General features: G+C 38.5%; 1 protein-coding gene across 3 annotated transcripts; it reads right to left on the bottom strand.

Moving 5' to 3' along the window:
* Positions 1-1,627: 1,627 nt before the first annotated feature.
* Positions 1,628-4,919, bottom strand: LOC103343673 (thioredoxin O2, mitochondrial-like). Of its 3 annotated transcripts, none has more exons than XM_089041632.1 (7): positions 4,540-4,919; positions 4,384-4,464; positions 3,923-3,973; positions 3,750-3,838; positions 2,751-2,795; positions 2,371-2,456; positions 1,628-2,162 (listed from the first exon to the last, which is right to left on the bottom strand). In XM_089041632.1, exons 1-7 carry the CDS (start codon positions 4,751-4,753, stop codon positions 1,757-1,759), a joined length of 972 nt encoding a protein of 323 aa, XP_088897758.1. In that variant the 5' UTR covers positions 4,754-4,919; the 3' UTR covers positions 1,628-1,756. The 3 variants fall into 3 exon arrangements, with proteins under 3 accessions (XP_088897758.1, XP_088897759.1, XP_088897760.1); XM_089041633.1 differs by having other exon boundaries at positions 4,672-4,914; XM_089041634.1 differs by having other exon boundaries at positions 2,062-2,202; positions 4,540-4,911.
* Between the last annotated feature and the right edge of the window lie 8,519 nt (positions 4,920-13,438).

Raw genomic sequence — 13,438 nt, 5'->3', positions numbered from 1 at the left:
CGATGCCCAACCCTAGTGGCTACACCAACATCACTTATGTTTTGTCCTCCCAAAAAAAACATTACCTGAGAGAAGAAGAAAGACCCACTTTTTCTTTGTCTTTTTAACTTTTTGTTAAGACCTTTTATTTTTTCAGCCCACTTTAATATTAAATACAATACTAGATTAGGCCCAAGATAGTATAATGGATTAATTGGCTTATTTACTATTTTATCCCCCAGAAATGGGCGTTGGGCATTTTAGTAATTTTAGCTATTAAAGAACTTTAAAATTCAAATTAAATAATAATAAATAAATATTTTTTATAAAAAAAAAATTTGGGTTAACAAACCCCCTTCCCTTTCTTCCATTCCCCGTCAGCTCCCCTCACCTCCATCTTCCCCCTCTTCCTTTTCCAACCAGCCCTTCCCCAAAGCACCCAGCGCAGCCACGCCACCCCATCCCCTCTCGCAGCCCCAAAAGCTCTTTGGTTCCTCTCTCCCCCGTTCTTTGGTACCCTTTCGGATTCGCCGTTCTTTGGCGGGTTCAATTGGATGGTGGTTGTTGGATTTGTTGTGGATATTGATGAAACTGATCTCCCTGAGCACTGCGCCGTAGCTTCCGACACCAAAATCTCTGTAATGGGGAGCCTATGAAAAGGGAAGATTAGGAAAACCTATTAAATGAGGTTGGCTATGTTGATGATGGTGGAGTTGGGAAACACATGGCTCAGATTCGTGAATTGGAGGAGTTGCCACTGAGGCATCCTTAGCTTTTCCAATCAATTGTTGTGAAGCCCCTAAATCAATAGCGTTGATCTAGCTCTTAAAATGTCTGGAATTGACCCTAAATAATTAAAGATTAAATTTCAAACATAAAATTGAGAAAAAGACGACCCTACCCCATTACTTCTCCCCAAACCGCAGCAAATCCACCCACCTCCTTATCCGTCCTTGTAACCCCCTCCACTTCCTTCTCCGTCCTTTTAACCCCCACCCACCTCCTCAGGCAAGTCCGCAACCCCAACCGCGGCAAATCCATCCACCTCCTTATCTGTCCTTATAACCTCCTCCACTTCCTTCTCTGTCCTTGTAACCCCCACCCACCTCCCTAACCACCCAGCCCCTCCCCCGACTCGCCCACCTCTCTCTCTCAAGAAATGTTCATTTACTATTTCAGGCATGAACTTCCCCGGCCACACACACCCACTCTTCCTATATTATGATTTTTCCACTCATTTTTTTTTTCAAAAAATTGAAAAATGAAAAAACAAGAACGAACTTTCTGGGTTTCGGTTTTACCCAGCATGTGATTCAATCTGGGGCGGGTGTGTTGATAAGATTGGTGTTGGCGGCAATGGTTGAGGATGGGTGGCTGTTGCAGGTTGAGGAGTGGAGGTATAGTTGGGAATCAATCCAAATGTTAAAAAACTGAAACGAGTCTAGAAGTTTTCTTTACACTAAACCTTGAAGTAATTTTCTCGAAGTTTTCTAGGAGTGGAGATGTGGTGTTTGTTTTATCTAGAAATTTTCTCGAATCTGTTTGCTTCTTTTTTGGTGTCTCCATGTTATCTGTTCCTCAGGTTTATGGGGGTATCTATGAATATCTTTGATTACGACCCAAAAAAAAAGTCTCCAAAACCATAATGTCAAGAAGACCAAACCATAATGTCAACCAAGTGCAAACCATAATGTCAACCAAATCCAAGCAATAATGTCAACCAAATCCAAGCAATAATGTCAACAGCATTTTCATAACTGAAGTGAATCCATCCAACTTATTCCTTAGCAATTTCACGAAGAAGCCAAGCAACCTTGAAGTAAAGACCCTGTATGTTAGAAAACATCACTCTCTTCTTAGGCTGACCTTTAAACACCCCTCTTGCATACCACCACAAAAGACTATCAGAACGTCCTCCAGGTAAAGATTCAACAGCCTGCATCACATCATGAAGTGAAGGTGCAGTACTACTCTCAACTGCCTCAACAAGGCCACCTCTCTGTTGTGACAAGGTCGCAGCACCTTTCCGTTGCGATAATGCCCTCCCACTTCCCAATTTGAACCCTCCTGCAACTTCTTTGTCATTCTCTTCTTTCTTAGCTTGTATGACAAGTTGTTCAGCTCTCCTTTCCTCCATCCCAGATGAACCCGTAGGTTGAGTGGTTCCGACTGGGATGACATAACTTTCAGTAGCAAGTACACATCAACAATAGGGTTTAGTAACTACGATATAGAAATTCATCCATATATCAGAAAGATAAAAATAAAAATTAACATATAGAGTGATCACATTCAGAGAAAACTTCAACTAGAACTGTCAAAATTAACATACGACTGCATTCCGAAATGTTCATAAGCACGAAAAAGTAACATAATGAAGAAATGAATTACCTGTAGAGCTGTTCAAAAGCAATGCGCAATTCGTATAAATCAACCTCAAATACCTTTTCACCATTTTGAAAGCAATGGAATGTTGGCTGCAGCAACAATGCACACAACAGCAAAGTAAATTTCTATTTTCAGATGAAAGCAAGGCTGAATTATATATACTCAGCTTAATCAAACTGCTTACCCCTTTCCTGCCAGCTAAGTAGCATGTTTAGCTACATATTCTAAACTATCAATTAGCATATGGTAAGAAACACAACACAAGTTCCAAATTTTGGAACTGCATTCTGAAAGAAAAGGTTAAATACATGAGCAATTAGATCAATCAATGAAGTACCGGCATTTATATTTATAAGAGAAAAAAAAAGTACAGAATTTTTTACCCTATAGTCAGGAACCATATTCCCCAATATTTCTTCCATGTTCGCCTATAGATCAACAAACAATGTCAGGATTACTAATTTAGAGGCATAACATGATATAATACCATAACTCTTCTATAAACAGCTGCATGACGAATAATTTTAACAGTGGAGAAAATTACTAGACAAGCACACAGTTAACGAGTAGATAATGAAAATTCATTAGTTTTTATCAGGTACACCATTTATGTTTTATTCAAAACGCATGTAAATCAGGTAAGCATGCAAGGAGAGATATACCTTCTGCGCCTATAAAACAAACGAAGATTGTTGAATGCAAAATGCAAACATTGGCTTTATTGTTAGATCAATTTTAATGTAATAAGGAGAACTGATGCAGATAGAAAGAAAGAAAAAGAAAATTATGCAAAGGTGTGCAGCATATATTTATTGGGTCATGGAATGCGTGGTCTCACTAAGCATTTTGATGTCATGACAACTGTCCTAGGAAACTCCAGCAAGAAAACTTAATTTCTTCTTAGCATCATGGACTGTAAAATTATATTCGCCAATAATTTTTCTCTTAGGATAACAAAAGTAAAGGCAATTTGCTTCGCTAGAATCCCTACCAAAACAACATACATGCATCCAGTCAAGATGCAAGGTGTAAGCGCACAAGGATCCAAACTGTATTTGGAAAGTAAAAGATAAAAGTTTTACCAGTTTAGATTTGCGATAGTGAGATAATTTTTCTTTCATGTTGTGGTGTACTCCTTGTCTTAAAAAGGAACTTTACTTTCAACCAAGCTAGGAAGTGAAAAAAAAGAAAAGAAGCAGCTAAACTACTGTAACCAAAACACCATCAATTTAAAAGAAATATACATATATTTATATTTATATTATTAATATTAAGATCCGTATGTTGTTTTCACCTTAAGATGGGATTCAAGCACTTCACAATAAGACTAAAACAGTTCCAAAATGATTCAAGTTAAGATAAGGCCAGATTACATGACATACCACAGGAGGCTTGATAATCTTATATATGGTTACATGTGGGAATTTCATCCTCAATGCAAGCAAAAGTAAAGCTGGCTCATAACTAGAATCTGCACATGAAGAATACACCAAAAATAAGTTGAAAAGGCATAAGAAATGACTTGATTGATAAAAGTGAACTAATTAGAACTTACCAGGTATGCACTTGTGATCAATGAAGTAGAAAACCGCTGGCAATAATCCATCTATCAAAATGGAAAAATATATATTACAAACTACATAAAAGTACATGTGAAAAAGTAATACAATATATATAGGGGAGGATCTGCGGCATCATAGTTCTTACCGAAGTTATCTATTCAACCATTAGATCTACAAACTTTAATTTCTCAAATTACACACACACACACACACACACACACACACAAGCAAGTTTAGGTATGGCCGCCGAGTTGGATTTTGGATTTGCCATTTCCATCCCTTCACTGCGTCTGCGTGTAAAGCAGGAGGCCATTGAGTAGGCGAGGCCCTTATAAAATTACAGAAAAGTGCTGTTTGTCCCAACTTTTATTTCCCAATCCAAACAAACACCGCTTCAATCTAGTCTAAACCAACATAAAATGTAATCGGCATCATCAAAATAGAAAAATATTACCTGTAACTTGTTTAATTGCCCTGTCATAGTCATCCTTGTTCGAAATGATTACCATCTTTGCGGGCCTTGAAAATACAAGACCTGTAAAAACAGGTGAGTCAGTGCAACAACAAAATCTGAAGCAGAAGCATAAAGTGGAAGAGAAAAAGGGGATACCTTCATCGGAGCGTCGCATAAAATGAAGGTTTGGGGAGGACAAAGGTAATTTGCAAGGGGAAGGTAAACGTGGTGTTAGACTATGGATTGAAGATAGGGTTAGGGTTTGGATGGAAACAGGAAGAAGCTTACGACGATGACGAAGAAGACCTGCACAGGGGTTGCTCCAATTGCCAAACAAATGTCGTATCAAAATCCCTGACTTCCTCGCCATTTTCGTCTCACTCGATTCCCTTTTTCTTCTTCCTTTCTGTTTTCTGGTTCTCTGTCTCTCGGCTTTTTTTTTTCCCCCTTTTTTTGGGAATTGCCCACAACACTACGAGGAATTCTACTATGAGGATGCCTTATCCACCCAGCAATTAACCGATGTAGGATTTTGATCCTCTACTAGGGATATTGTCTGCCATATTATATTAGACTTTATCGACACCACTGAAGACGATCTAATGGCTGACAGGCATGCCACGTATTTAATTACCCTTACTTTCATTTGGTTTCAGTGTCACTCAAAACAGTTCCTCTAGTCATCGTGTGTCTCCAATTTAGTCGTTGTTTTTTAATTTGGCCAATTTAATCCATGTATTTAGAAGAGTTAGTCGATGTAGTCTAATGCATTAATGACATGTTTATTAATTCATTATCGGAATCAAATTAAGTAGTTGAATATATTCATGTGTTTACATCACACTAGCATCTTCGCACGCGCTTCCGCACCTACGAGAGTATTTTTTAAAATTTTAAAAAAATATTTTAGAATTAAATAAGATAATTGGTAGTTGTATTCCATAAAAATAGGATTCATTATCTGATTTTTCTTTTGATTTAATTTTTTAAATATGAAAAGTGTAAATTTACCATATTATCCTCATTTAATTAATAAATTCAATTCTTAATGTATGGATTAACCAATGGCATTTTCTGGTATTTTGAATGTTTCACCATTCTTTACTTTTTGCTATATATATATATATATACATAGGAATTAAAATGCGAGTGGGGCCACACAAAATCAAGAATTCAACTCCTGATTTTAGACGAATTTGACTCTTTTATCATTTATAGCCAAAATTCATAAACCTCAGTTTTTATAAAAACTTTCAAAAATAGCCAAAATCATACTTAAATGATTTAAGGAAATGGGTCATGTCAACGGTGTAATACCTACCAACCCACTAAAAATGTAAGGAAATGTAGACTTGGGTATTCCTGCCCGAGAGGCTTTGTCTTGTAATTTATTTTTTCGTATAATAAAAATAAATATATAAAAACAGACACACAAGGGGTTTTAAATCCCTTCCACTTTCATTTCTCTCCAACACCTTAAGCACTATACTACAAACAACTTAATGATTATTTGCTACACCATTTGATATTTATAATGTTTCTACATACAACTTTGTCTTTTCCTTCTCTTTTTTTCTCTCCTTTTTTTATTTATTTTTTTTTCCTTGTTTTTTCTCTCCTCTTTTTTTTTAATTACAAATATATTAATTAAATTTAAAAATATAGTAATTATCATGGAGGCGTGGAGCTCAAGGTGGAAAACACAAAGCAGAAATTATGGAGCAGCCCCACAAATTACCTTTTAAAAAAAATTATTATTATGGAGCGGCCTCACAAAATATGGACCATAAATCACGGAGTCGTGGGAAAAATCAGAAACGGGTATCATAATGGACGTTTATAAAAGGAAATAAGGGAAAAATCTAAACTCGAACTCCTCAAACTCCACCCATTTCTCACAACTCCTCAAACTCGGAAAAATCTAAACCTATCTCCTCAAACTCAGAAAAATCTAAACTCATCCCCTCAAACTCAGAAATAAAATGGCCTCTTCATTCCCATTTTCTCTCTATCTAAACCTAGCTCCACCAACACAGACATGGGGGCAAGGGGATGTACCAGGGTGGATGCTCTACTTTGCATCCTCATGAGGACTAGTGATCGTAAACGACTCATTACTCCTTGACAACGATGTTGTCATTGAAGTTGCAAGGAGTTTTTGACTCCCAGGGATGTGCGTGCGGGAACAAAGGATGATAACTAGCTAGTGAGTGATGCCATGACACGGAGTGTGTAAATTGCGGCGCCAGTTGCAATTAGGTCATCGCCATTGTGAAATCTCATGAGGTGAAAGTGCTAAGAAGTTAACTGGTGGCAGAACGTAATTTGGTTGCAGAATGTTAGAGTACTATAAGGAGATTGAAAAGGGAGAGGGCAAAGACTTTGGAGGAGACGCGACACTAGCTTGAAATATTGCAGGAAGAGATCAAAAGCTATCAAAGATGATAGATGTTTACTCTAAGGACATGCAAGAGCAGTTGGAGGCCTTAGATTGTGAATAGCAAGCTTTGCTATCAACAATAAACGGCATAGATCCAAATGACTTGATAACAAACATAAGCTTTTAGCCAAGCAACTAAGTCATTATTAACAAGATCCATAAAAACACAGGAAATAAAAAATACTTACAGAGAAGAAGTCTGTCTTCCTTTAGATCTGGGGTAATACAAATATAAATGAAGAAATTTATAAGAAAATTGTAAACGAATACCACCTAAAAGATTGAACTGGAAAAAATTAAAAATAATACCTGGAACCTCCAGATCTGGGCTTTTATTAGAACTATTTAGAATTCTTGATTGACAAAGTAAAAGGACTAAGAGACTTAGAGAAAGTACTCAATATCTAACATAAATAATTTCTGTGTGTAAATCAATTCTATGATCCTAGATATTACCATAAATTACAACACCACCAAAAATAAATGAAACAAAAACAGATTCAGATCAGAGAAATTACCTAGAGCAAGCCAATAGTTTCCTATGCTCCCAAAATCATTTCTGTCCATTTAGATAAATCACAAGAGTCATATTAGATAAATATAATTAACAAAAAATTGTCAAATCCCTAAATTTTTAGGGCTCACACATATACCTCAAACTGAGAGAGAGCAAGTGAAAGAGAAAGAGTGACAGTGAGATCGGGTGAGAAAAATCTGGAAAGAGAAAGAGAGAGAGCGAGTGAGACAGAGAGAGTGACTGAGAGAGATTGAGTGATGAATCTGGATGAGTTTCATAGGCAGAGGCAGAGGTGAGAGGTAGAGAGGGAGTGAGAGAGAAGAGAAAGGAGGAGGCCGAATGAAAAAATGGAATGAAGTTAAAACATTTAGGGTTTCGTTCGATCTGGTGTAGCCAAGAGTAGCGAAATCGGCTAAAAATCCACCAATCATAACTTGACACATGTACTTATTATTTTAATAACATAATTTAAATATGCGGTCAGGTTTGATTTTTGGCGATTTTGGACAACTAAAACCGTCCAACCTAGCTCTAAGGGCGGTTTGGGAGGTTTTTTTACTGGTTCTTCAATTTTACAGTTTAAAAACTAAACCAAACCACCTTTGGCGGTCCGATTCGGTCGGGTTTTCGGTAATAATGTGCAGCCCTATATAAATTAGTCGAGAGGTTAAATTGGCTGTTTTTTTAGTTTGGGGGGTTAAGTTTGATTGGATCCTAATTCAGGGAGTGTATGGCAATTTCCTCGAATTAAAAACTAAATAAACCATAAAATATTGTACAATTCCACTAGGACAAGCACCATTTTTTCTCAATTTCGAAACTAAAGAAGAACCCATTAAGTTGCATCAACCACAAAAAAGTATCCAATTGCGAATCATGTATCCACTGAGAAGCTGTCTGAACAACTCAAGGTCTTTGTGCATCAGTTGTCTGCTATTGATATCCCAACCAAGGTTGCTGAAGCATGTAAAGATCATAAGTGGGTTCAAGCTATAAAGGAAGAGATGAAAGCTCTTGAGAAGAATCAGACTTGGACATTAGAAACTTTAGCACGAGGAAAAAAGACTGTCGAATGTAGATGAGTGTTTACCATAAAACACAATGCTCTCGAGCGATACAAGACAAGATTTGTGGTGAAATGGTACACACAAACTTATACTGTAGATTATGAAGAAACTTTTGCATCAGTTGAAAAATTGAACACGATCTGTAACGACCCGGTCCAAAATAAATGTTTAATTATTAATTCATTTAGATAGAAGACCAATTTACCCCTAGAATATTTTATTATGTTTAAAGCTGACTTTTTGACTAGGAGGAATTTGAGAATTTCGATTGTACCGTTGTGTAGAGCGCGGCAGATGAGTCTGTAGACACGGTGGGCCTCGAATCAGAGTTGTAACGAAAAATATATGATCAAAATACCCTCAGCAGGACAATCCTAAATATTGCGAAAAGGGTTTGATAAAATCTAATTTTGTCTCTCTCCTCTCTCCTCCGTGCAATCTCTCTTTCTCTCTCTCGCAATGACAAGGCGAGCCTGCCACTTTGGCCAGAGCTTGTTCTCTCATCCGCCACCAAAGTCAATGGGGCCAGTACTAAAATGACCGCCATGTCCTCTTCCAGCCCCAGCCCTTCATCGCCCACCCCAGATCAGCCGAAAAAGCCGTGAAAGGGCGGTTTTTCACTCAATTTCGCGGCTTTGTTCTTGTTGTCCGGCCGCCATTTTTGGCGTTCCAGGTATGGAAATTCATCTATTGCTTGAGCTCCAATTGATGGTTGGGTAGGATTTCATTAATTTTGAGTCTAGATTGTTTGATGTTCGAATTGGATTTCGGCCGATTCTGGGATAGCGATTTCGGCCACTTCTTGTCACTTTTCGGGGTAGGTCCAAGATCAAGATCAAAAGTGGTTCCAAATAGGGTGTTACACCTAGGGGGAGTTTTTCCGCGATGGTTATTGCTTTGGACACCCACGCTACCGGGCGGCGTGTGTGGCGGCACGTGGGCACTGTAGAAAAAGAGCATTGTGTCCCGATGTAATCTCCTGGTCCTCACCAAGTGTGTAGGTGTGCTCGGATTTCAATTTGGATACCGTTTGAGTCTCGAACAGATATCGCCTATTGCATGTTATCTGGGTTCGATAGGTTTGAACCGTTGGATGGTCTTGAATTTATTATATGTCAATCTGGACATCCTTAGGATTGTGTAGGATTCGACAGATCATAAAACGGAGTCCCGGATACTCCGGAAATGCCAACCTTAGGTCTAGGGTTACAGTAACCGTCCGATCGTGCGATCATGAGCGATCCGACCGTCCGATCGACCTAAACTTGCAGGACGTGCGTCCTGAGCTTTGTAGAACCTATAGGATCTTTCGGATCGGAATTTGGAGGTGGTGGGCCCCGTGAGCTCCTTTGACCAAGGTTGGATAGTTTGATGCTGGGTTGACCGTGAGACTTCCGAGATAGTTCTACCTTCCCAGGAGGGTTAGAATGACCTGTAGAGACAGGTCTTGATCGTTAGTTGAGTTATGTGGATTATGTGGGATTAGGATATTAATTTATTGTTTTAAACTAGGGGAAATCATAAATAAATATTATTATTTATTGTGGGAAATGATATATGATAGTTAGGTCACACATGGCGTAGGATTTTCTGGCGTGTTGACCGACCTCCATACGTGGCGCTGGATTTTCCAAAGATATGGGGAGATTATGTGATATGATTGCTAGGTCCTACGTGGCGAGGATTTTCCGATGTGTGGACAGACCCCACGTGGCGTTGAATTTTTCAGCGTATGGGGAGATTGTGATATGAGATGTTATGTCACACGTGGCGTAGGATTTTCAGGCGTGTTGACAGACTTCATACGTGACGTTGGATTTTCTAGCATATGGGGAGATTATGTGAATAACATGGAGATGAATAAAGGTATTGTATGTGGTTGGAATCGGGATTTAGTGAAAGAACTACGTGTGGCTTGATCCCTTAGTAAGGGTACATAGGCAGCCTAGGTAGTGCCGAGATGCAGCCGCTTGGCTGAACTTTACTCATGTTGTTTTATTGAGATTGGTTCGGACCTTGTCGTTGGTCTTGAAATTTGGGTGAAAATGAGATGCAGTCGTGTTAGGAGGTTAAAACTTCGTATGTTGGATATTTGGGAAGTTAGATGATGGAAATTGCATTTGGCATTCATAAGTGTGTTTGAGTTTATATTTGCCTTGTTTAAGGTATTATTTGGCTTAAGGACCTTGTTAGTAGTCTGGTTACAGATTATTTGAAGGCTGGAGGCCGAGTTTGTGAATTGCATGAAATTATCTTGTGCATGTTGCTGGTTTGAAATGCAGGTTGAAATTTTTGGGAAATGTTCAATTTATGTGGGAGACTCCAAATTTCGTAGAAAGTCTCGTGCCCTTATTCCTTTATGGAAAAAGAGGATATAGTTTCAGAAGTGGGCCCGATATCGGGGTGATGTCGGGAATTCCACAGGATTCGTCTTGAGTTCGAGGAATTCGGTGGTATCATCACGATCGAGTCTTACCGCCCATCGTAGCTAATTTGGACTGGCCACTACACCAGTTTGACGTAAAGAATGCTTTCCTACATGGAGAACTCATGGAGAAGGTGCATATGGACATTCCTCTTGGAAATAATACTACTCAAACTAGAACAGTATGCAAATTACAAAAGGCGTTGTATAGACTAAAATAGTCACTAGGTGCATGGCGTGGGCGATTCACCATGGCAATGAAGAACAATGGTTTCAGATAGAGTAACTCAAATCATACTCAGTTCTTGAAACATCAGAAAGGGAAGGTAACAACTTTAATAATCTATGTTGATGACATGATTATTACTGGGAATGATAAACATGTAATACCCTGCTACAAGACTATTTGGCTATTGAATTTGAGATGAAGTATCTAGACATACTCATATATTTCTTGGGGATTGAGGTGGCCCGATCACAACAAGATATATCTCTCTCTCAAAGGAAATATGTCTTGAACTTGTTGACAGACACAAGAATGCTAGATTGCAAACATATAGACACTCTTATTGTTTAGACTCATCATCTTAGAGAATATCCAGATAAAGTTCCAACTGACAGGACTCACCCCAAATTCCTCGGAATCCAGGACGAACCTGTGGTAATTCCAACATCATACATATGTTGGGCCCACTTACTAAAAGAGATGAGACCTTTGCCGAAATTTCGGCAGAGTCTCCCCTGAAAAATGGACATTTCCAAATTTAATCCACCTGTTCAAACACATTTAATAGCACACCCAGCAGCATGCACAAGATAATATCATGCAATTTATATAATAGGCATTCGGCCTTACAATCAAACTTATACGGGGAAACAATATAACCGGTGGATTGTTTGACTAGTCCACATGGAAGAATCCTCAATTAACCATGTGGTTGGGGAACGAGCCGTTTAATCAAGACTGGGCTCACCAGACGTACAATGTAATCCTCAAGTACTCGTACGCTGGACAAGTCCTATTCGTGCAAACTAACCCCACTAAAAGTCTACGAACCACCCCGTGAAGGGTGCCCAGATTCCGACATATCCAAGTATCCTAAGAGTTTCAATGTATCCAAATCCATAACTTCCAAATCCTTGGAGGTACATAGGGTAGTGCTCATAACACTCAAACTGACTTAAACCACAACCTAATCCACATTTCATAAACTCTTTCTAACAACCCCATATACCCAACACATATCCAAGAATGAATATTCATTCTCAAAAATAGTACATATCCATTCCAAAATAGTCATAGTCTACAATTATTCAAATCTACTTCATTTACTTTCATAAAATATTGTATTCATCATTTAAATAAATAATAAATCAATAATCAAGAAATCATTATGTATATTTTTCTCATCCTTGAAAATAATGATTATAGTTTAAAACAAAGTCCACTCACAGATAGTCCCACGTTGCTTGACCCTGAGAGGGTCCCGCCATTGCTGCGTACGCGGGTCAGAGTACCTATTTAAAAATACGAGGGCGATATTAACATAAAACGCTTCGAACGAGAACTTTAAAATAAATTACTAATTTCCCGAGATTTAAATGTGTGTATGACGAATGAGGAGTTCCTAAGATCCAACTACATATTCTGGATGATGAAATAGCCTCGAAAGACGCTCGGTCAACCTAGTGGTCAAACTTTCCGAATTTGGTCAACAGGGGCCATGGGCCCAAAATTTCCGATTTCCGATCCGAAAGTTCATATGGGTTCAACAAGGTTTATTATACATGTCTTGTAAGTTTGGTCCGATTTTCAAAGAAGAAAAATCAGATTTTTAAAACTGAACTTTGAAATATTTACGGTTGTACCACTGAGCTTATGTAGATTATAACTTCTTCGTTATAACTCTGATTTGAGTCCACTACTTGTCTACGAACTCGTATCGACGTGATCTACATCATGGTGCCATTCAATTCCCCAAAGTCCTACCAAATTAAAAAGTGACCCAAATAACCCTACCTTCGAGGGAAAGTTGTAATTTCATAATTAAATAAATCCTAATAATTTAAATGGGTAATTAAAATAAGGTCGGGGTGTCACAACTTACCCCCTTATAAAAATTTCGTCCTCGAAATTTTCGTACCTGTCATTCAAGGAAATATGGGTATTTGGCCCGTATCTATGCCTTGGGTTCCCATTAGCTTCTTCAACGGTTTGACTTCTCCATAATACCTGCACCACCGAGATGGATCTAGAGTGCAGAACTTGCTCCTTTCTATCCAGAATTTGCACTGGTGGCTCTTAATACATCAAGTCTTCTCTCAACTCCATGGGTTTATTTTCCATGATATGAGAAGGATCGAGCATGTACTTCCGTAGCATAGATACCTGAAATACGTCATGAATCCAAGATAGTTCTGGAGGTAAAGTAAGTCTGTAGGAAACGGGTCCGATGCGTTCCGTGATCTCATAAGGTCCAATATAACGAGGGCTTAACTTCCCCTGTTTTCTAGAACCTCATCACACCCTTCCTAGGAGATATCTTCAAGAACACCCAATCCCCAACTGCAAATGCAAGATCTTTGGACCTGTTGTTGGCATAAAT

The sequence above is a fragment of the Prunus mume genome, linkage group LG7 (genome assembly GCF_029339155.1).
Source record: "Prunus mume cultivar Tortuosa linkage group LG7, ASM2933915v1, whole genome shotgun sequence".
NCBI lineage: Eukaryota > Viridiplantae > Streptophyta > Magnoliopsida > Rosales > Rosaceae > Prunus > Prunus mume.
This window is presented reverse-complemented; position numbering and strand designations above follow the sequence as displayed.